We start from the raw sequence: 25429 nt of genomic DNA, 5'->3' as shown, positions 1-25429 counted from the left end.
TCAATGAAAAAAAAAAAAAAAAAAAGAAACAAGAAAAGATAAAATTAAACCGAAAGCAGGCAGAAGAAAGAAAATAATTAAAGACAAAGTATACATCAACGAAATAGAAGACAGGAAAGGAATACAGAAACCAGATACAAAACTGAAACTGATTCTCTGAGATGTGTAAAACTGACAAATCTTTGTCCAAAATGATCAGGACAGTGAGAAAGAATACTCAAATTACCAGTATCAGAAATGAGAATGCTTACATCACTACAGATTATACAGATATTAAAATGTTTCTCAATAAGAAACACATAATTTGAATAGTCCTATATTTATTAAATAACTTGAATTCACATTTAAAAACCTTCCAGCAAATAAAATTCCAAGCTCAGTTAGCTTCTGATAAATTGTATCAAACAGTTAAGGATGAAATAATATCAGTTCTACAGGATGTAGCTTAGGTAATTGAAGAGGAGGAAACTGAAGTTGAAACTTCCAACTTATTCTATGAGGCCAGCATTATTCTGATTCTAAAACCAGACAAAGACAGTAGAAAACAAGAAAATGAAAAGTCAATATTCCATGTGAATATAGATGCAAAAATAATTTAAATTCTTAGCAAATCAAATACACCAATCATACAAAAACAAGTCACAGGTCAGACCTGCCCTCCTTTAGAGCATTGCTTCCTATCATAATAGTCCAAATCAAATAAATAATGAAAATATTTGTACCACATATTTAAGTAAACCGATCAGGTTTTCTATTGGAGGTGACTGGCTTGGACATCAAATACTCTGGATTCTGCTAAAGAACTGATGACATTATTCTAACATCTCCTTTCTGACACATTATTTATTTTCCCTGGAGTTCAGAACTTTCTTTTGCTTACTATTTTATGTATTTATCACCAATTCAACCTTCAGATTCTCATTAATTGTCTAAAACTTTTCTAAAGACAATTAACTGCATCAGGTTTCTACCAATCTCATTTTCCTGAAGACGACTCTTCTGGAGGCTTCTAACCCACTCCAATCTGAACTGCTAGCCCTTTATCCCCCTATTTTTATTGTCATTCTGAAGGATCTTTCTGCTTTATTGACTTTCCTATCTCTTGCAGTTCATTTCTTTCATTTGCCTGACTTTTTTATTTTGATGGATCACATCCTCCAACAGATTCCTTAGAAAGTGTATAAGACAGGCAGATTGTTTTTGAAAATGTACATATCTAATTCTATTCTTATATTTGAAAAATAGTATCAATGCATATTGAATTCAGAGATTGAAAATTATTTTCCCTCAGAATTTGGAAGATGTTGCTTTATTTTTCAGTTTCCAATGCTACCACTGAGAAGTGCAAAGCCAACTCATTCCCTCCCACCCCCTAGAAGCATGAACAATCTGTTTAGCCCCAGTGATTTCAAATTTCACCACAATGTGCCTTAGTTTGGGTCTATTTTCATCCACTGTACTGAGCACAGAGTGAGCCTTTTCAGTCAGGAAACTTTATGCTCTTCAGTTAAGAAAATTATTTTCTTTTCCATTTTCTCTGGTGTTTCTTTTGACAACTATTGTTTGAATATTGAAATTCCTGGAAAGATCCTGTGATTTTTCTTAACACTCCTCCGTTTCTTTTTATATTTTTGTCCTTTTGCTCTATTTTTTCAGAGATTCTTTCAGCACATTAGCCTCTGATAATTCTATGGAGCTTTTGGTCTTTACTATCAGAATTTCAATGCCTAAGAGCCTTTTTTTTAAAGTTATAATACCCCTCTTCTATGTACTTCTTTCTTGTTTCATGGTTATTTTCTCTTATTTCTGGGGATAATAGTTATATAATTTTCCTCTGCAAAATGTATGTCTCTCCAAGTTGTTTTATTCCATTTAATTTCTACCTTTCATACATTTAGAGAGCTTCTTCAAATATCTACTAATCTTTGTTAGCTGCTCATATTTAAGGGCACAGGACTGAAAAGCTGATTTGGAGCTTTGATACATAGAGTGAGCTAACCGGCCTGTTTATTTCAGGAATCTCTGATGACTAAATTTCCTCTTTCTTCTTTTATCTTCCTTTTTTTGGTCAGATTCTCCAGAAAAGACATTTTTTTCCAACCTCCTGCCTGCAATCTGAAGGTCTAACTGCCAGTATTCTGGGAGCCCAGTAGGAGAAAGACAGGAGGGAGATATCTAAGGTCCAATTCTCGTATTTTTAGCATGGGACTTCTGCCCTCAACTATGCCTGGTGTCTCCCAGGCTAGAGTGTTTCTGGTTTTCCCCACTCCTAAATTTTGCTTTTGGTTAGGGGTGAGGAGTTCAGCATTTGCCCAGCTGACTGGTTAGATGGTTTTAGGGAGGAAGTCCCAGAAACCCAATGCTTCTTCATCTGACTTTCAACCAATTGTCATTTCATCTCCATTTCCATACACTGTCATTCTCAAGCTTGTTGAGACTTCTTGAGGTTGTTTTGTTGATTTCCTCTGCTACTGTTAGAATTCAGTTTTCAATTATTCATATACTCTCCAGTTTCTAAAACTGTGTTGATATTTTCTCCTTTCAATCCTTCCTTACTGATCTTTCAGCGGGTTTCTGGAGGTAACAAGCGTTTTATGCTCATCCCATCTTTTACTCCTAATAATACTATTTCTCATTCATTTCAACTCATTATAGTTTTTTAAAATTTCTTTCTGGCCAGGCATGGTGGCTCACACCTATAATCCTAGCACTTTGGGAGGCTGAAGTGATGGATCACTTGAGGTCAGAAGTTCGAGATCAGCCTGGCCAACATGGTGAAACCTCATTTCCACTAAAAATACAAAAAAAGCCGGGCCTGTAATCCCAGCTACTCTGGAGGCTGAGGCAGGAGAATCGCTTGAACCCAGGAGGCAGAGGTTGCAGTGAGCCGAGATCAAGCCATTGCACTCTGCACTTCAGCCTACGTGACAGAACAAGATTCTGTCTCAAAAAAAATTTTTTTTCTTTTGAATAAAGAGATATTACAAACAAAGTAACTAAAAAGTTAGGAAACATGCTTTTACTACCAATTAACTCTAACAATGATACAATTCCTGGTGACTTCAAATTGAGATCAGGTAGTTGTACTCCGGATCACAGAAATCCCTGGTTTTGTTGTTTGAAGTTTTAGCTTTGTTAATAAAATTCAATTATGCTCATTGATTTGAAAAATATTTTAACTGACAAAACTCAGAGTAAATTAGATAAGCGATTTCAAACATCTGTATTTGATATTTGATAAAATGTAAGACATTTAATAATTACAACAATTTTAGTAATAATTTGTACTAATGTTATTTTTAGAGTTTTGCATAATCTCATTGTTATTTCAAAATATGTTTACAGGGAAAATAAGAGTGAACAAGATAAATTCCAGACATAGTCATCATACATGCTTATTACTTAAGTATGATTAAGTTTAGCACAATTTAAAATTTTCAACGCATATTATTCCTCTTTTTATTTTGCAACAAACAATTTTATAAAAATAGTACAGCTCTAAAACCTGGGAAGAGCAAAGTTGGAGAAAAAGAGGGACACGATTATAGAATAAATAAATGTGAAGCTTCTACAGGATTAAAAACTGCACATTTGTAAATCTGAGCTTTACTTTATTTTATGCTATTACAGATTCTTTGAAAACCTAACTCAATAAATGATTGACTGAAATTTTATAATCTGTTCATCAGTTTGGGTTCTCAATTCTCATTCTCTTTGAGTTCAATTCATTCATTCACCATTTATTTAGTGACTACTATATACTATGTACTTATTATTGGCACTTAAGGATACAGCAGTGATCAAAGCATAAAAATCACTGCTATCACAAAACATCCATTCTAGTTTTGAACAGAGAAAACAAACAGAATAAATATGAAGGTGATAAGTACTATAAAGAAAAAGGAATGCAGAGCTGGTGGTCATGCAATGTTAAATAACTTAGAAAAGGTCTAACTGGAGATTTCACTGACTCAGAATGTTTTTACCCACTTTCAAAGTTGTCCCTTCAAAAATTAATCAAACGCCTGTAATAACAAATTTTAAATAGAAAAGGAAAATAAGTAGGAAGATCCTAATATAGCAATTACCAACAAAAACCATTTCTTCTGAGAGAGCTAAGACAACAAATATTATATTGATGAAATTAAAAAAACAGTGTGTGATGATACTCCAACAAATGTTGTTGTTGAAAATTCACTTTTGGTTACATTCCAAAAGTGGTATCTCGATATATACCCATAATGCTTCAAAATTACTTAAACTTTAATATCATTTAAAAAACAGGCACTGGACAATATTTAATTTTCTTATATCTTGAATAAATAATATACAGATTTTTACATCATTTAAATCCTAAATGAGAAATTAGAATATCTAAACTGTACCATGGCAATATCCTAGTTTCCAAATTAAGTACTAGAAAGAAATATTTAACATTATTTTTTGAAATTTAATAATCAATTTGATGAAAATTTACCTTGCCCAGAGCGGCTTTGGCGAGAGTCTACACTTGACTGTCTTCGATCCGGTGGTTCCTCGCTCCCTCCATCTGCATAAAATTAAAAACAGCATAAGTAAACAGATAATGAGATTGACATAACAGTGTCTCTGACATTATCTACATATTAAAACTACTATATGGATCATTTATTTGTATTTCCTATAATCCGGATCATTAAAATATTTGAGGATTTTTCTTACATAAACCAATGGTTCTTACCCTTATTTTCATGGGTTTACACTCCCCTCTTGAAGTCTTAAGAAAGTGCAGGAGTTTTCCCCCTCCCCCACATGTATATACTCTACTTTGCATATAATGAAGGAAAGTTAGCAACTCCAAAGTTCAGTCACAGAATTCCAGTTAAGAAGGCCTGATTTAAAACAATCTTTTAATTTAATTACAGCTGCTTTTTCTGTCTAACGTATAACAGTACATCCAATAATCCCTAGGACTGTTTTACTATAAGAATTACATACGTTATGTTTTATAAGAGATAAAAATCAATAAACCTATAAAAGAAATCAATAAAAGCTAAAAACCGAATAAATCTTGAGTTTACCATGATTTTTAAAATTTATAGAAACAAATCCATTTCATTATATACATCTTAAGAAATAAGCAAAACACTCATGCAGTTTAAGAAAAATTAAAACAAATTTTACTTTATGTAAATAATTCCCTCAATTTTGTTACATAGAAACAGAAAAATTATACATCATATATGCATTAAAATAGGCACAGTAAAACAGAAATTAACACATTGAGAATGTAAAGTATAATATAAAAAATGAAAGTAAACCAAGCAAAATCTTTAACATAGTGGTCTATACACTTATAAATTTGTTATCACTTTAATCAGATAAAAAATGCATTAAGGCGTCAACAATTTCCTTTGTTCTTTCTTTCATACAATCACTTATTTTTTAACTCACATGGAAAAGGGGTAGTAGCTGCAAGCAGGTTTAATAAAGCGTATTCTTGCTCTGTCATCCACTTATTCTATGGTTTATTCTTTGTAATAGAGCTCGTGTATTAACATCTATTGCTTTTTAAACAGATGGCCTGTTTTTTAATTCATTATTGATAGAAAGCTTCCTTTTAAATATATTTATTATATGTAAGGCCTAGCAATAATTAAATCCAATTCATGTATATAGATCAACTATTCTTTATTTTGTAGAGGGCTGTTAAACTAGCAAGTACAGCAGCATTTAATCGATTCCGAATATACCATGACAATACAAAATAGTAAGTACACAGCCAGGAAATATTAATATCTCTTAGTCCACAGTAACCTAGTAAAACACTCCACTAATTTAATTAGCCAGATTTGTAAAATAACTTTTCACATAGAAAGATACTCAAAGTGATAGGCAACCATATTTTTCCTTCCAGTATGAAAATCCTGTTTAAATATAAATCAGTTTAAATATTATTTTAGTTCTGCTGTTACTACATAAGTTACCATATTTGAATAAAAAGACATGTTGACAAAATAAGGTGTTATCTGAAAGACAAATATGAGAAATTTTTCTTTGACATTATTTTAAAAAATTAAAGCAAAAATTTACTCACGGATTATCATCTCTGAATGGGTGATCTGCCTCTGTTGAAATTAAAACTTAAATTATTTAATTTTGCCCTTTTAAAGGAAATGTGAACGTTTATAATCCTTCTTAACTGTATTTCAAATTCTAAGTAAACAACTCTATAAATTATATGGATTCTTTTTAATAAGGCTCAGTATTTCAACTGGGCCAACTCAAATTTAATTTCTAAGTTTTAAACCCTCTATGAGTCCTTCCACCTCACTCTCTTGTGAATTAATATTCAGTATGTCCAAAAATCCTAAAGTTTTCTCTTCTTTCTAAAATGTATTTAAGAACAGACAGAAAGGCAGCCAACAATTACTATGTACTCTCTGCCAGGTATTTTATATAGTTCATCAAAGCCCTCTGAAGTAAAGTCCTATTTCACAGCTAAGAACACTGAAACTAATGGTGACTAACTGAAATCCAGTGACAAAACCAGTAAAAGTGAAATGGGATTTTAACCCAAGGATGTTTGACTCAATACATCTCTCTGATACTAATTTCTACCCAAATTTATTAAATATTTTGAGTTCAAGTCATGTTCCCATTTTATTCTCGTCTCATGAAAACGATGTTAAAAAAGCACTAATCAGTAACTATAGCAATTCTTCCTTTACAGAATAGAGAAATTCTAACAAAGCAGGTTACGAAGACTTAGTCTTACAACATTATCTTCCTATTTGCTTCCAATAGAAAATCAAAAGACATAACTTTCTAAAGAAAAAAAATGTTAACCCAAGTTTGGTGTCTCTATTTATTCATTCTACTAAAAGAGAGCTTCTCTTGACAATGAACTGGCCACAACCAAAATAAAGTACCTTAGTAGGAATTCTGGTACACTGTCTCCCCAGGTCTCTATTACTGCTCCTTTCTAATGAATACCATTATTTAAGAAATTCTAGGGCTGGGCAAAACGATTCACGCCTGTAATCCCAGCACTTTGGGAGCCTGTCTCCCCAGGTCTCTATTACTGCTCCTTTCTAATGAATACCATTATTTAAGAAATTCTAGGGCTGGGCAAAACGATTCACGCCTGTAATCCCAGCACTTTGGGAGCCCAAGGTGGGAGGACGGCTTGAGGCCAGGAATTCGAGGTTACAATGAGCTATGCTAAGATCGCACCACTGCACTCCAACTGGGCGACACGAAGAGACCTTGTCTCTTAAAAGAAAAAAAAAAAATTCTACACTCTATTAAGAAAATTTAGTATGTGACATTCTGTATACCCATGCTTGGGTAACTAAAGTCCCTATCATGCATCTGTTCCCCACATCTATGAAATCTATCACTGCAAGCTTAGGTATACATGCTTTACAAGGAATTCAAGAAAAAAGCTGCTCTAACAAGAAAAATAGTAAAACTAGTTCTTTCTAAATGCTTACAGTATGAAAATATGATACATTTTCCTTTTAGTGAAAGGTCAATGCTCATGACATTGATAAATGAATTACTCTTATCAAATCAACTACTTGAGATGGAAACATTTTTAACTCACCTATAGTTAGGCACAATGTTAACCTGCATGTGCTGTCATAGAAATTACACTGTGAGAAACAACTAAGAACTCTGATCTACCTGCTTAATGTGTTTTTAAAAAATCTTTAATCGCATTTACCTAGAATAATTTGCATTTTAAAAAGACACCCCTTATAGTCCTGTAGAGACTAGGGTGGTGGTTTTCGATACTAGATGAACAAACACATGTGGTTCTGATCTAATAAAACTTTCTTTACGGTCACAAAATTTTAATTTCTTATAATTTATACGTCACAAAATATTATTATTCTTTTAATTTATTTCAACCATTTACAAATATAAAAACCATTCTTAGATTATGGGCCCTACAAAAACCAGGAGTGACCTAGATTTGGCCAGTGGTAAATGACCCCTGATCTAAAGGCAGAGAGATTAGTTTAGAAGGCTAATTAGAGCAATCTCTGTGAAAAGGAATGAGTTGAATGACTTGAGAGTAAGGCCAGTAAGGATGAGAAGGCGGTTCTGCAAATGATGTCTGGCCTAGGGGCCATTGAAAGTATAATGGCTGCACGGGCTCAAGGATCCTTTTCTTGGCTCTCTCTAGGTGATCCTTTAGGGAGTAAAATGTAAAATTCCCCAAAACCACCCCAAATAAATGGAATACCTGACTGCTTAATTACATGTTACATCTCAATCTTCTCTGTGACCAAGAAAGGCTCTTACAAGGTGACTAGAAGTGCACCATGCATTGTGAAAGGGATTTTTTTCCCCTTAAGTAAAGTTTACGGTTTTTATTCTAAATAAACATTGCTGAAAACCACAATATCTAGATTATGTTGTAATATCATTTCCTATTTTCATGAAAAACTAATGTGTACATCATTTCTACCATCTGAATTTGATACTTGGGTTTGAAACCAAAATTATATATTTGAATATTAAAATCCATTTATAAAAATTTCTGTAAACAAGTATTTTACAGAAACACTTCATGATAGTTAATAAGGAAATAAAAGCAGCCCACCAAAAATTTCTATTGGTAACTTATTTTCTCCAAATGCAGAATGAAAATACGGCATGTCAAAAAAGACAGCCCAGGCAAAATAGAAGAATACAACAGTCCTCTGTAGAGGACCTACTCCTTTTATTTAATTTGTAATTATTTATAAGTTTTCATGAAAAAAGCCCAACGGAACCCAGTAATCATTAAGATATCTGAGACAGACATCAATAAATTACTAGAGGAGATATGAAATAATATGCCTGTGAATGAAATACAAAAATAAGAAATTTCTTAGAATGTTTAATTTGTATTCTACTTTTAGTAAAGTTACCAGGAAATGTGTGGGAATATATACTCATGTACATACAAATGCACAAAAAGTCAGTATGTGGGCATAAGACCTGAGTTTTAGTTCCACACCTGCCATTTTTAGATGCGTTTCTCTGAGCCTCAGTGTTTTCATCTGTAAAACTGAGGTCAAAGTAACATCTTCCTCTGAAGGTTGTGAGGTTCCAATGACTTAACACACGTGACAGCACTTTGTATTCTCCAAATTGGTGATTTTCAACCAGGAGCAAACGAAGGACTTCTAGAGACATTTTTGATTGTTACAATTGGAAGAGTGCTACTCATTTCTAAAGAGCAAGGCTGGGATGCTGCTAAATATTCTAGACTTCACAGGACTGCCTACCACCACAAAGATTTATCAGGCCTCAGATTTCAACAGTGCCAATAGCTGAGAAATATTTGCATAATGTAAATGTTCATAACAATCATAATTATCAAAATTATATACAAATAAGCTAATTACCTCTCTGTAAATAAGTTTCAAATATACAGAAAATACAGTGAAAAATATAACTGACACTGATACAGCAACTATCAAACTTTACCAAATCTTAAGATTTCCCATATTTGCATCCATTTATTTTAAACTAAAACACTACCAGTTATATACAGCTGATATTTTCATTATACAGTTCTCCAATACAACTTCCCTTCTTCCATCCCTCCCCAAATTAACCACTATCCTATCTTAATATGTAAAATCACATGAATGTTTTTATACTTTTATTACATATATATGCCTCCACAAATGTTTATGTTATATAAGTGTAATGATACTATATCATCCAGCAATGTGCCATTTTTACTTAATACTTATGTTTTGAAATGTATCTGTGTGGACATTCATTTTAATTCTAGAATAGTATTCCACTGTATGAATATATCAATTGTATCTATTCTCTTACTAATGAAGATTTAGATACTCTCCAAATTTATAGTACTTCAAAAGGAAGTCTGCAATGAACTATTTCCTACAGCACATGTCTAATCTGCTTGTATATAAGCTCCTTGTGCACATGTTCAAGATGTAGAAGCGAAACTACTAAATCATATAATGCAAAAACTCTGTAAGAGCAACCAAATTTCTGCCAAAGACAGTTGTGTTAATTTTTATTTCCACAAAAAGTGAACGTTCCCATTTCCTCACAATCGCATGACTACTACTTAGGTTTTTTTCATTTCTGCTAAAGAATGTGAATTGCTATCTGATTCTTGTTTAATTTGCCTTTCCCTCATTAATAAAATGAAGTTGAGCGTGTTTTACTGGCCATTTGGTGTGTGCATACTACTCTTGTTCATATCCTCTCTGCCTATTTTTGCCACAACTTTCTGATCTGCAGGTTTTCTGATAAGAAATCTATAGTCATTCAAACTGTTGTTCCCCTCTAGGTAATGTGTTATTTCTCTCGGGCTGCTTTCAATATTTTTTCTTTATCTTTAGTTTTCAGCAGATTGATCACATAGTGATTGGGTATGAATTTCTTTGCATTTATCCTATTAAGGATTCAGTCAGCTTCTTGAATCTGTAAATTTGTGCTATTTACCAAATTTGACAAATTCTCAGCTAAAAGTTCTTCAAATACTATTTTAACACTACATTTTTCCTTCTCTTTTCCTGGAACTCCAATGGTATGAATCTAGATCTTTCGTTACTATGCTACAGATTTCTGTGGTTCGATTCCTCGCCATCCCTTGCTTTTCTCTCTGTTGTTTAGATTTGGATAATTTCTATGGATCTGTCTTCAAGTTCACGGACTCCTTCTGCAGTCACCTCCATTATGCTACTGAACCCATCAAGTTTGCTTCTTGTTTGGGTCTTTATATTTAGTATTTCTAAAATTTTCATTAGGTTCTTCTTTTTATATCTCCTATTTCTTTCCTAAGACTTTTTATTTTTCCATTCATTTCAAGAAGGTTCACATTGTTGCTTGTTGGAGTATTTTAAAATTATTTTCCCATTGGGAATTTATTATTTTTAATAAAATAAAATATAGGGTGTTGATTTAATTTCATACATGAGAGATAAAAAGTTAAGACTTTTCAGGCTGAAATATATTACACCTCAGAAGAGAGGCATCAACTGTTCTAGCAACAATAAAAGGTTTCCTTTATTATTTTACCCCATAGAGAAGCATTTTTATAATAGTTGCATTAAAATCTTTGTCAGATAATTCCAACATCTCGGTCATCTCTTGGAGTTGGTATCTATTGTCTTTTCCCTTGCAAACTGCTATTTTGCTAGTTCTTTGTGTATCAATTTCATATGTAATTTGTATGTCACACTTTGTATGTAATTTTGGTTGTATCCAGACATTATGAATGTTTTCAGTTATGAAACTCCAAGGCTTCTTTAATACTACAGGAAATGTTACATTTTTCAAAGCCTTTGCTGTTGATATCTGCACTGCCTGTGTACCCCGAAGTGGTCAGTCAGGGTGCTGGGCAGTGATCTGTTAGGTCAGTTCTAAAGTCCATGGTATGACACTTAGGACCAAATTCCAACCTGTGAAGCTCACGGGTGACTCCAGGAGCTCATACAAATGTAATGGGGTTGACTTCGAGGTGCCCCTCACTGCAATCTTTTTAGCACTTTCCATTTCCCTAAGCCTTCTCTTTTGGTACCCTGACAAAACCTAGGGCTACAGTAACCTTGCTCTGCATGTATTTCATGACTGTATCTGTGTCTGGAGCACAGTGCTAGGAAGAACAACAAAAAAAAGCTTTCATTAATAATCTAAAGAATGGCCAGACAACTCTTGGGACTATAGCTCCAACAAAGAGGATGGGTTCCCCTTTCTCACTATTCTGGATTATGTGAATTCTTGATGTTACCACTAATGTGGGGGGCCAGGGCAGCAGAAAATAAAACAACAGGAAAGGGGGGTGAGCATTTGGCATATTCTGAGTGTTAAGAGTTCCTTTCTCATTCTTCAAAACAGATTTAGAGGGCTTCCACTGTAGTTATCTCTTTCTCTGCCCTGGTGCCCACTCCTAGTTTTTGAACTACATTGTAAACCTAGCCTCCATGCCTGCTCCAGTGCCAGGTGAGGGCCAATAGCTTCAAGCTGCAGGCTGGCCCCTGCAGCCCCAGGCTCCAGATCTGTCCTACCACCAGGCTGGCCCCACATATCTAGGGCTCCAGACCTATCTCACTGCCAGGCCAGCCCAAGGGACCTGATGCTACAAGCAGGTCCCTAACTACTCAGACTGCAGGCCAGCCACAGGCTCCACACTGGCCCCAGAACCAGGCCAGCTCTGAAAGTCCCAAGCTTCAGACCCACCCTTTGCCAGGCTAGCATCTGCGGCCCCAGGATCCAGGCCTGACCCTGAGGACTAAGGCTCCAGCTGACCCAGGTCCAGGCCCATCCCAATAGACCCCGACAACAGGATGCACCTTGCAGGCCCAGGCTCCAGGACCAAGACTTGCCTCACAGACAACAGGTAGGAGGATCGCTTAAGCCTGGGAGGTCAAGACTGCAGTGAGCCATGATCGCACCACTGGGTGCAATCTGTCACCCACTGCACTCCAGTCTGGGCGACAGAGCAAGACCCTGTCTCAAAAAAAAAAGGAAAAAGAAAAACCGCCTGCAGGGCAAAGAAAACAATCAATAGAGTGAAGAGATAACCTACAAAATGGAAAAAATATTTGCAAACCATACATCTGATAAGAAGCTAATATTCAAAATATGCAAGGAACTCAATTCAATAGCAAGAGAACAAATTATCTTATTTAAAAATGGACAAAGAACCTGAATAGACATTTCTCTAAATAAGACATATAAAGAGCCAACAGGTATATAGAAACATGCTCAACAGCACAAACCATCAGAGAAATGCAGATTAAAACCACAATAAGACACCACCTCATACATAATTAGTAAGACAAAAGATAAATGTTGCTAAGGATGTGGAGAAAGGGAACTCTTGTACACTGTTGGTAGTAATATAAAATTAATACAGCAATTATAGAAAACAGTATGGAGGTTCCTTAAAAATTTAAAAACAGAACTACCATGTGATTCAAGAATTCCAACTTTTGGGTATATACCTGAAGGAAATTAAATCTACGTATGTCAAAGAGATGTGCACTCTCTCGCATATTCATTACAACACTGTTCACAATAGCCAAGATATGGAATCAACCTAAGTGTTTACCAACCAATGAATGGATAAAGAAAATGTGGTGAATATGTGGGTGAATACACACAATGTAATACTATTCAGTCTTAAGAAAGAAGGAAATATGTCATTTGCAACAACATGGGTGAACCAGGAGGACGTCATGCTATGTAAACTAAGTCAAGCACCAAAAGACAAATACTCCATTGTCTCACTTACATGTGGAACCTAAAGAAATCAAAATAACTGAAACAGAGTAGAATGGTGGTTGTTAGGGGCTTGAAGGGAGCGGGGGTGTGCAGGGAGAAATGGGGAAATTCTGCTCAAAGGCCATTGAGTTTAGTCTGATAAGAGAAATAGGTGCCAGAAATCTACTGTACATAATGGTGACTATAGTTAATAGTGCATTGCATATTTCTTTCAATTGCTAAGAGTATAGATATTAAATATTCTCAGCAAAAAGCAAAAAAAAAAAGTTTGAGACATTAGATATGTTAATTAGCTTGATTTAATCCTTTCACAATTTATACATATACCAAAACATCACATTGTATGTCATAAATATATACTACTTTTATTTTTAAATTATAATTTAATATACAACCAACAGTATATAAAGATTAATAATTATCCAGAAACAATAAAATCCACAATAATTTTTGTATTCCAACCATTTGAAAAATAATATATTTAAAAATACGGAAATATATGAAAGGAAAATTGTAAAAAGGCTCTATAAGGAGTTTTTCATTGAATAGGGGAGGCATTTATGTATCAATATTAGATCAAGCTTAAGAGATTAAGAAATACTTTAAAAGTAATTCTGAGAATCTCCATAGTGAAATGATTGTATAATTGTTTGTTTTTGTTTGTTTTTGAGACAGGGTCTCACTCTGTCACCCACAATGGAATACAGTGGTGTGATAATGGCTCGTTGTAGCTTTGACCTCCTGGGCTCAAGTGATCCTCTCATCTCAGTCTCCTGAGTAGCTGGGACCACAGGCACACCAAGACATCTGGATAACTTTTTTTTTGTAATTTTTGCAGAGAACAGGGTCTCACTATGTTGCTCAGGCTGGTCTCAAACTTCTTGGGCTTAAGCAATCCTTTTGCCTCAGCCTCTCAAACTGCTAGGATTACAGGTGTGAGCCACTGTGCCTGGCCGCAGTATTTTTTAATATAAAGACTATAATTCTTATTCCTCCCAAATTGAATGGAACCATATTACTTTCACTTTTTCATTCTATCAGACTTTCTTTGAATTATATGACTGATTCATGTCGCTTTGCAATGATATAGCATTAGCAATCATTATGTGGAACCTGTCCATATATATATATATATAGAAGATTACATACTCAGTAGATGTCTAGCATCTTTAAAAGCTCAGAATACAGATAAGAGCCCACAGATTTTAAACATGTCAGACACTGATGGAAGACACCTTAGTTAAGAACTCTGGGCCATCAAAAAATTATAAAGAAAATTGTGAAAACGTAGTGGCAGTGGAAGTTTTTGCATCTTCCAAAATTCCAACATAAGTATCATCAGAACAATCAGAGAGTAAAACAACTACCCAGGAACAAGAATTACAATACTGGGTAACAAAGTGTGATATTGTAAGAGATGTATCTCTATACATATATACATATATATATATATACACACACACACACACACGTCTTTGTCCCAGTTGCTGACACAGGTCTCTTAATCCTTTGGAATTTCCTGGGTGATGGGAGTGTCTTTTGTTCTAATGAATTAATTCTTGGTGGGCTCCTGGATGGGGGCTGGTCACCAGAAAGACCAAGCCATGATTAGAAGCTAGAACTTTCAGCCCATGATGCCCCATCCTCCTGGAAGGAGGGAAGGACTAGAGATTTAGTTAACAGTCCATCATGCCTACGTGACAAAGCCTCCATGAAAATTCCTGAACTACAGAGTTTGGGAACTTCGGGTTGCTGAATATATGCACAGTGGTGTGCCCCCTAGGGGGCATGGAAGCTCCAGAGTCTTTATCCAATACCCTGCCTTAAGCATCTCTATCATCTGGCTGTTCCTGAGTCATATTGTTTTATAATAAACAGCTAAACATGTGTAAAGTGTTTCCCTGAGTTCTATGAGACATTCTAGCAAATGCTCAAACCTGAGGAAGGGGTTGTGGGGACCTCCAATTTTTTTCCCTGTCAGAAATACTAGAAACTCAGACTTGCAACTGACATCTGAAGTGGCTGTCAGGTTTGTAGGACTGAGCCCTTAACCAATGGGATTTGACTCTAACTCTAGGTAGCCAGAATTGAACTGAATTATAGGACACCCGATTGGTGTCTTCAGAGAAGTGAAGAATTGCTTGGTGGAGAAAAATGCCCCCACACATCTGGTCACAGATGAGTTCTGTATGAAGAGGACAGTAGAAGAATACTGTTGGATTTTCCTCTGTACACAAGGTATCCTTGCAAACCCTAAAATATAAATGGGTAGAGCTAAGAACAAACAAAACAGCTATAGACCTGAAACTTAATGAGCATCTACATGAGACAAAATGGCAGGGGGGCGGCGGCTTGGGGAGTAATAGGGTCTATGACAGACCACAAAACTGGCAATCACTAGAATGCAACTCACCGGAAAACACAAAGACTTAATTTAATAACAGCAACTGACAATGAAAGGTGTTTGCCCACTCTAAGAGCAAATGAGTACACGGAGCTCACAGTAGAAAGTTCAGAAGAGGCTGGACCAGTTTAGCAATGTGTACTCTTGAAACTGATCTGCCAAGCTAGGGCTCCATGCTAAAAAGAAAGTGCTAGAAATGGAATCAAAATACAGCAGAAAACAGACAAAAGGGACAAAGAAAAGAGACGGTCTAAATCAAAGTACAAGAGGAGAACAGGGTCAGAAGGCAAGCTGCGATGTAACACTTTACAAAAACATGTCTCCTTATACATACTTGGGCAAACTAATTTTAAATAAAAATGATTGACAAGAAAGTATCAAGGTCAAATTCCAAAGACAGGAAAGGAAAGAAAGAGAATAAAAAGCATCATAATACCTCCAATGAAAGTACACCAAAAAGGCTTATTCAAAAAAAATTTAAACTAATATATAATTCAAAACTATAATGTGCAATTTCAAAAAGTGCTAAAGATGTCAAGAAAATTAGATAACACATCAAAGAGCAATACAAATCAGAATCAGAAAAACTCAGAAATGAAGAGACAGAAATCAGAAAAGAATTATAAATAAAAGTCATTTCAGTAGTAAGACTAAACTAGAAGAAACAGAAGATCAAATAAACATATCAAAATGACCTTAAGAGAAATAGAAGGTTAAACGGAGGAAAATTTTTAACAAATAAAGAAAGAAGAAAGGGATTAAAAAGGATTTGCAGGAAAGTGACAAATACTGAAGATAGGCAAAGATGGTCCAGCATAAGGATAAACAGGAATCTCTAAAGAAAACCAAAGTGAGAGAACAGAAAAACTGTAATTCAAGATCCCTTTCCAGAAAAAGAAACCTGCATGTAGATGTACGTTTTATATATGTATATATACACCTAGTGATATATGTATTTATATTAATATGTGTGTATATACACATAGACATATATACATGGAAGGATAAACACACACACACACACACACGAAACTATGTATTTCAAGAGTACCCTGTATAGTTGACATTATCAACTTAGATCAATGCACTAAATTCTACTAAAATTACTGGATTTTAAAAAGGGGGGGCATTTGAGTATTTAAGCAAAACTATCACATAATCTTTTTGTCTGTTTTTTGTTTTTTTGTTTTTTGAGACGGAGTTTCGCTCTTGTCAGCCAGGCTGGAGTGCAATGGCGTGATCTCGGCTGACTAAAAACTTCCACCTCCCAGGTACAAGCAATTCTCCTGCCTCACCCTCCCCAGTAACTGGGAATACAAGTGCCAGCCACCATGCTCGGCTAAGTTTTGTATTTTTAGTAGAGACAGGGTTTCACCATGTTGGTCAGGCTGGTCTCGAACTCCTGACCTCAGGTGATCCACCCACTTTGGCCTCCCAAAGTGCTGGGATTACAGGCATGAGCCACCGTGTCCAGCCATAATCTTTAAAATTTTAATTAAATTTGTTTATTTTGAGACAGGGTCTTGCTACACTGCCCACCCTGGTCTCAAACTCCTGGGCTCAAAAAGAGCCTCCACCTCCTGCCTCCACTTCCCAAGTAGCTGGGACTCTAGGCACACAACATCAAACCTCGTTTCCATAACATGATTTATAAAGAAAAAGAAACAGAATAAAATGGAATAAGATATTTAAAATACACAAAGAATCTGAGCTAAAGACTTTACATTCAGTAAAATTTACCTTTAAGTATAAGGAGTAAAGACAAACTGCTATCAACATGTAAAAACGAATACTGTTCTTATTAGTTCCTCCTAGTTCCATTAGAAAAAGAAATTTAAGCCACCAAAGTAACTAGAAAGACACCAAAATAAGCACTAGTGGTGAGATTAAATATGCAGGTGTTTTCAGAATTAAGATTAAATGAGGACTTTTTGTTTTTGAGACGGGGTTTCACTCTTGCCTCCTAGGCTGGAGTGCAGTGGTGCAATCTCAGCTCACTGCAACCTCCGCCTCCTGGGTGCAAGTGATTCTCCTGCCTCAGCCTCCTAAGTAGCTGGGATTACAGGCTCCCGCCACCACGCCCAGCTAATTTTTGTATTTCTGGTATAGATGGCCAGACTGGTCTCGAACTTCTTACCTCAGGTGATCCGCCTACCTCGGCCTCCCAAAGTGCTGGGATTACAGGCATGGGCCACCGCGCCCGGTCCAAATGAGGACTGTAGTATGTAATCACTACATGATCTGACAATACAGGTGGAGTACGACCATAAATGAATGGGGGAAGAATAGAGACAGCATGAACAACAACAAAAATTAACTGATTTCAGTAACTGGTGGTGGTAATATTCTCAGACCACTCTCGATATAAGGAGGGATAAAGCAAGCGAGTAATTATGGGACACACTAATTCTATCTTCCCTTATGAACCAGATTTCTCAGTGTGGAAGAAAGGAGCTATGAAGGTAGTACAGAAGTGCAGTAAAAATTCTAAAACACTGAATCTATATTGGAAACATCAATACAATCTTGTAAATCACAGGTATATCCTAACTCTATCCACTGCAAACGCCTAGAAACAGACTGATCCAGTGGCAGTGGATATCTCTAGTGCCCAGGTTGTGATCTTGAAATGCCATTCTCCATTAAAAGAAACCAGGACTTCTTAAAGAACTAGCTGGTCTGAAAAGGAAATGTACTAGATGAACCTGGAACATCTGACATCCCCAATAGTAAGGAAACTATCAAGACTATTCTCAATTATGGTCATGTCAAAAAGGTTAGTGAAGAGGCTCTCGCTGGCCAGGAGATCATAAAATGTTTAAAGAAAACAAAAACAAAACAAAACACTAACTGGTCACATTCTGAGATTGACAAGAAACCAATTATCTTGCAAACTGGGAAAATGAAAAAAAAAAGCAAGCATTGATGCTGCCTTACCTATATTACTAATACCCAAAGGATACATAAGAGGGATCTCCCTAAAAATTATTTTGGATAGTAAGTAGGACACAAAAGATGGAATCAGAATATCACCATTCTGCGACTTGTAACGAATTAATAGCTGTATAGGCATTGGGGATCAGTGCCTAAAAACATCAGAAGAGAGTAAAAACAAGTGGATGATAGCAACACAACTACAGCTTTGCCAAAGCTACCAAACCTGAATCTGGTCAAACTTCTTAGAATATAGCTGTCAATTTTCAGGAAAAACAAAGTACAGAAGAAAATGTTTAATTGTTCCTGAGTTTCCTGAGTACATATTCAACAAAATCCAGCTATTGATTTTCAAGAAAAGCAAAGGGCAAAATGTTGAGTTGTGTCTGAGTACACAAACAACATAATTCAGACTGAAGGAAAGTCTACAGGTCCAATGACCCAGATCTCTTAACAGATTTTAAAAAAACATTAAAAAAATTAATTCCCAAAGAAATCAAAGAGATGATACAAACAAAGGAAAAATATCCTGGGCTCATGGATTGGAAGAATCAGTATCATTAAAACGGCTATACTACCCAAAGCAATTTACAGGTTCAATGCTATTCCTATCAAACTACCAATGACATTCTTCACCGAACTGGAAAAAAACTATAAAACTTGATTTGAAACCCAAAAAGAGCCCAAATAGCCAAGGCAAATCCTAAGCAAAAATATCAAAGATGGAAGCATCACATTACCTGACTTCAAACTATACTACAGGACTACAGTAACCAAAACAGCATGCAAAAACAGTAACCAAAACTGATACAAAAATAGACACATGGACTAAACTAAGGTAACCAAAACTGATACAAAAACAGACACATAGACCAATAGATGAGAATAGAAAACCCAGAAATAAAGCCACACATCTACAACCATCTGATGTTCAACAAAGCTGACAAAAACAAACAGGAAACAAATAGGAAAGGACGCCCTATTCAATAATTAGTGCTGGGATAACTGGCTAGCGTAATATGCAGAAGACTGAAATTGGACCCTTTCCTTACATCATACACAAAAATCAATTCAAGATGGAGTAAAGATTTAACTGTAAAACCCAAAACTATAAATACCCTAGAAGACAACCTAGGCAATCCCATTATGGACACAGGAACTGGCAAACATTTCATGGCAAAGACGCCAAAAGCAATTGCAACAAAAGCAAAAATTGATAAATGAAGTCTAATTAAACAAAAGAGCTTCTGGACAGCAAAAGAAACTATCAACAGAGTAAATAGATGATCTAAAAAATGGGAGAGAATTTGTACAAACTATGCATCTGACAAAAGTCTAATATCCGGCATCTATAAGAAACTTAAAAAACCAAACCACCTCATTAAAAAGTGGGCAAAGGACATGAATAGACATTTTACAAAAGAAAACATACCTATGTGGCCAAGAAGAATTTGAAGAAAAAAAAAAGCTCAATATCACTGATCATTAGAGAAATGCAAATCAAAACCACAATGAGATACCATCTCACACCAGTCAGAATGGCTATTACTTAAAAAGTCAAAAAATAACAGATACTGGCAAATTTCGGAGAAAAGGTTAATGCTTATACACTGTTGGTGGGAGTGTATTCAGTTCACTCATTGTGGAAAGCAGTGTGGCAATTCCTCAACGGACTAAAAACAGAAATTACTATTTAACCCAGCAATCCCACTACTGGGTATATACCCAAAAGAATACAAAATTGTCCTACCATAAAGACACATACACATGTATGTTCATTACAGCACTGTTCACAATAACAAAGACACGGAATCAACCTAAATGCCCATCAATGGCAGATTGGGTAAAGAAAATGTGATACGTCAACACCATGGAATTCTACACAGCCATAAAAAAGAACAAGATTATGTCCTTTGCAAGAACATGGATGGAGCTAGAGGTCATTATTCTTAGCAAACTAACACAGAAACAGAAAACCAAATACCACATGTTCTCACTTATAAGTGGGAACTAAATAGTGAGAACACATGGACACAAAAGAGGGAAACAACAGACACCAGAGCCTACTTAAGGGTGAAGGGAGTGAGCAGAGAGACGATCGAAAAAAATATCTATTAGGTACTAGGCCTCGTTCCTGGGTGATGAAATAATCTTTATAACACACCCCCATGACACAAATTCACCTATAAACCAACCTGCACATGTAACCCTAGACCTAAAATAAACTTTTTTTAAAGAAAAAAATTATAAAGTCCTAAATTACTGTAGAATAAAGATTCACTTTAACAAAACAGAAATCTATGGCTTCTTATATCAGAGGTATCAGGATACGTAAATACAGTCTTAGTCAATTTTCCTTCCTTGTGATCATTTAATTTGTTTATTTAAGTATACTTCTCTTTTACTTGGGAGTCAATCATAATAAACAACACTCCTATGCAGGTATGTCATAAATGTTCATTTTTCTGATTTTTCTGTGTGGATAAAATGGCATATATGCATTGCATTCTCTGTTTTAACGTCAAAACATGCCCTCAATTGGACATGATGGCAGGCACCTGTAGTCCCAGCTACTCAAGATGCTGAGGCTGGAGGATCACTTGAGACCAGGAGTTAGCTGGAGGCCAGTCTGTGCAACATAGTGGGCATAGTGAGACCTTGCCTCTTTAAAAAAACAAAAATAAAAAAAATTCCTTGCCTTTGAATTATTCAGAAGTAACATGAATAAAACATAGGCATTTCCCCTCACCAGGACTGTTCTCCTAAACTATAAAAGGGAAAAAATAAATATAAAACAAATCTTCCAATAATTTTAAATTTATGCAACCTGTAGAATGCCAAAGTATCAATAAAACAACCCACAGGAGAAATACAGATAAGAAATGGCTTAAGAAATAGTTTCCAGTCAGCAAACCAATGACATTAAGACAAAAAAACAGTCATCAATTTTGACACAATCATAATCTAAAATGTTTTAATTGCCCCATTTATTTATGAGACAGGGTTTTGCTCTGTCACCCAGGCTGGAGTACAGTAGCATGATCGCAGCTCACTGCAACCTCCACCTCCTGGACTCAAATGATCCTCCCACCTAAGCCTCTGGAATAGCTGGGACTACAGGTGCACACTACCATGTCTAGCTAATCAAAAATTTTTTTTGTAGAGAAGGGATCTCGCTACATTGCCAGGACTGGTCTCAAACTTCTGGGTTCAAGTCATCCTCCCGCCTTGGCCTCCCAAAGTGCTGGGATTACAGGTGCGAGTGAGTCATGACACCCAGCATCCTTAATTTTAAAAAATGAATCAGAAATACATTATAGTAAAATTGCACTAAGTTTGAAAAATTATCTAAGACTGAAACTTTAATTATGTCTTACCCCTGTGGAAACTAATCATAAAAGTCACGATTAGCTCTCAGGTAAAAGTAAGCATAGATTTTTAAAAAAATAATAAAATCACCACTGCCCCAAGATGGTTTAGAAAACTTTTTCTTTTTTCTTTTACACAGAGTCTCACTCTGTCACTCAGACTGGAGTGCATGGACACAATCATGGCTACAACCTCGACCTCCTGGGCTCATGTGATTTTCCTACCTCAGCCTCCCAAGTTCCTGGGACTATAGGTGGGAGCCACCACCCCTGGCCAAGTTTTTTTTTTTTTTTTTGGTAGAGATGAGGTCTCCCTATATTGTACAAGCTGGTCTCAAACTCCTGGGCTCAAGTGATCTTCCCACCTTGGCCTCCCAGGCATGAGCACTGTACCTGGCCTTAGAAACCTCTTTAAAAGTGGTTGCGGTACCCTCACTGAATGGAGAAATCCATTACTCAAAAAAGCAAGACTGCAATGATATACAGTACATTAAATGTTTTTGCTTTGCTTAACACCATTCCTTCATCACAGATAAGGTCTCCTTCACATAATACTTGCATCTATATTTATGGACAAAACAGAAGGCCTTCAGCTGTCAAAAAAAAAAAAAAAAAAGTCAAGGTGTCTGCGTACCCCCGACAGGAAGTCTGGGACAGGAAACAGAATAGAGTTATGTACATGATGATATAATTTACTCACCAAACTTAAGTTAAAGACTTACTTCAAATATATCATAAACTTTACAAAGAACAACCCACTGATGTAAAAGGTGCAGAAATAAAAAATGACCTGGCTGCCCATCTCAATTGGGGTTTCCTAGATTACAGATAATCATCAGAGAATACTTGTTCTTTTTTTTTTTATCAGCATACTAGGTTAAATCCAGCAATTATTTATAAATAATATAAAACAATATTATTTCAATACTGAGAAATACTGTTAACAGATGTTCTCTTCCCACTATTTCAAAACAGAAAATGTCGTAAGAAGAATTTACCTCACAGAGTAGACAGCTTTAAACTCAGCTATATTTAGGCACCAACACAGTCCTAGTAAAGAAATATCATTTATGTAGGAATATTCCATATATAATGATTTCCTATGAAGGAATTTTAGTTAGAGAAAGTCTAATAAGAAAGTGACTAAATAAGTCCAAGAAAAATGTGTTATTTCCTACAACTAGTTGACTATTTCTCTCAATCCAGGATCGAAACATAACATCTGAAAAATAAACAACTTAATCTAGCCGAACCTCATCTTCAGTGTCCTCAGCTAGATGATGTGCTAGAATATTAGGTTTTATGAATTAAAATGTTGAAGGAGGTTGTCATCAATACTGTAGAAACTAAAATACAGAACCCTAATAGGAGGGGTGGAGGGTATGAAAACCACAAGGAATACAATACATACATAAAGATTAAAGTTTTACTATTCAGGTACGAACTCTGGTCCCTTTTACCGTGCAGATACAAATCTGCAAGAACTGTATACACTTAATGCCAATAAGAACACACACGAGTTAGAGCACATGAATGAAATATAAAGAAAACCACTTATGGCCGGGCGTGGTGGCTCACGCCTGTAATCTCAACACTTTGGGAGGCCAAGGCAGGTGGATCACAAAGTCAGGAGATCGAGATCATCCTGGACAACATGGCAAAACCCCATCTCTACTAAAAAAATCAAAAAATACAAAAATTAGCTGGGTATGGTGGCACGTGCCTGTAATCTCAACTACTCCGGAGGCTGAGGCAGGAGAATTGCTTGAACCAGGGGGTCAGAGGTTGCAGTGAGCCGAGATTGCGCCACTGCACTCCAGCCTGGCAACAGAGAGAGACTTCATCTCAAAAACAAACAAACAAACAAACCACTTATTTATGAGCCAAAGGCTACTTATGAAAAAGTAAATGCATAAAATGTTCCATGGCTACATAAGCACTCTGATAAACAGCAGAAACGAAGAGCAGCTCATCTATTTGGGGTAGAAAAGAGAAAAGGAGCTAGAATTGGTTTAGGCATTTCTGCTGGATATAGTACTAGTAAAATCTTTGTAACATTATCTCACTTAGTACTAATAATAATTCAATGGAACAAGCAGTACTCCCATTTTAAATGTAAGACAGATTCAGAGACGTAAAGTGACTTTCCCAATATCACACCACCAATAAGTAGCAATACTAAAATCAAAATTGTCTGGCTTTAAAACTGTGTTCTTTCCAAGACTCTCCACTGCTGAAGGGGAAGAGAGCAGGAGTGGACAAAGCAGAGAGACCAATTAAGAGGCTACTGCAAAAATTCAGAATAAGAATGAACACGAACTAAGTGAGTAGTGCAGGTAGTGAGAAGAGGCTGGATTCTGGATATATTCTGAGGATATGGCAGAGAGAATCTGTTGTCAGAAGAATAAGATAAAGAAATCGAGGGCAATTCTAATATGTTGGGTCTGAAAAATGGGCTTGCAATTTATTAAGACAGGAAAGACTGCAAGAGAACTGATTTGAGGATGAGGAGACTATGTGGAGTTCAGTTTTGGAAATACTAAGTTTCAAATGTTTATTAGACAAATAGGCATAGATACATACATATGCCATCGGTACACAAATCATCAGTAAATAAATCCCACTTAAACTATGAAACTGCACGAGATCCCCAAGGAAAGAGTATATATAAGAATGAGACACAAAAGAGAGAAAAGAGGTCAGAGGACTAAGACTTGGTGTGGAATCGAACACGTAGAGGCTGAAAGTCCGGGGAGAATACCGAGAGAATAGGAACAAGACCAGGAGAGTACAGAAACAAAGTAAAGAAAGGGTTGTATGGAGTGGAAAAGACCAAATATTAAATATTGATAGGTCAAGTAATATGAATATTGAGAACTGATCATTGAATTTAGCCAGTGTAAATGGTTTAGCATGGTCTCTCCCTGTGGAGTGGCAGGGGTGAAACCTGACGGGATTAGTTCAATAGAGATTAGAAAGAGATTCTGGAAAAGGTTTTCTCTTACTAGACATGAACAAAGACGCCAGGTCCCTGGATATGCTGGCTGCCATCTTGTAAACACAGGAGGGAATAAACCATGAGATATAAATTAACACTTTGAAAGATTATATGAAGAGATGGAACATACCAAGGATCTTGTTGACACTGAATTACTGAAGAAAACTACCCTATCTCTGGACTACAGTTATATAATCCAATAAATTAACTTCAACATAAAAACCAGAAGTCAGCACACTCCTGCAAGCCAAATCTGGCCTGTCACCTATTTTTGCACAACCATAGAGCTCAGAAGAGTTTTTATATTTTTAAATGACTGAAAATAACTAAAATAATATTTTGTGACTCAAAAAATATATGAAATTCAAATTTTAGTGTCCATAAATAAAGTTTTATTAGTACGCAGTCACAAAAGTAAATAAATTATTTCTGCATTTGTGTTGCAATGGCAGGGTTCAGTAGTTGTAACAGAGATGG

The 25429-nt window shown here is 35.7% G+C and overlaps 1 protein-coding gene across 1 annotated transcript in view; it reads right to left on the bottom strand.

Moving 5' to 3' along the window:
• The window catches only part of TANC2 (tetratricopeptide repeat, ankyrin repeat and coiled-coil containing 2), a 478795-nt gene that overhangs the window by 356074 nt on the left and 97292 nt on the right, over nt 1-25429 (bottom strand). The window contains exon 3 of the mRNA XM_011947922.1: nt 4478-4549. Within this exon, the coding sequence (XP_011803312.1) occupies nt 4478-4549 (72 nt within the window). The remainder of the gene's footprint in view (nt 1-4477; nt 4550-25429) is intronic.

Source organism: Colobus angolensis, unplaced genomic scaffold (assembly GCF_000951035.1).
Source record: "Colobus angolensis palliatus isolate OR3802 unplaced genomic scaffold, Cang.pa_1.0 Scaffold271, whole genome shotgun sequence".
Classification (NCBI taxonomy): domain Eukaryota; kingdom Metazoa; phylum Chordata; class Mammalia; order Primates; family Cercopithecidae; genus Colobus; species Colobus angolensis.
The sequence above is the reverse complement of the archived record's forward strand: the minus strand, read 5'-3'. Positions and strand labels throughout refer to the sequence as shown.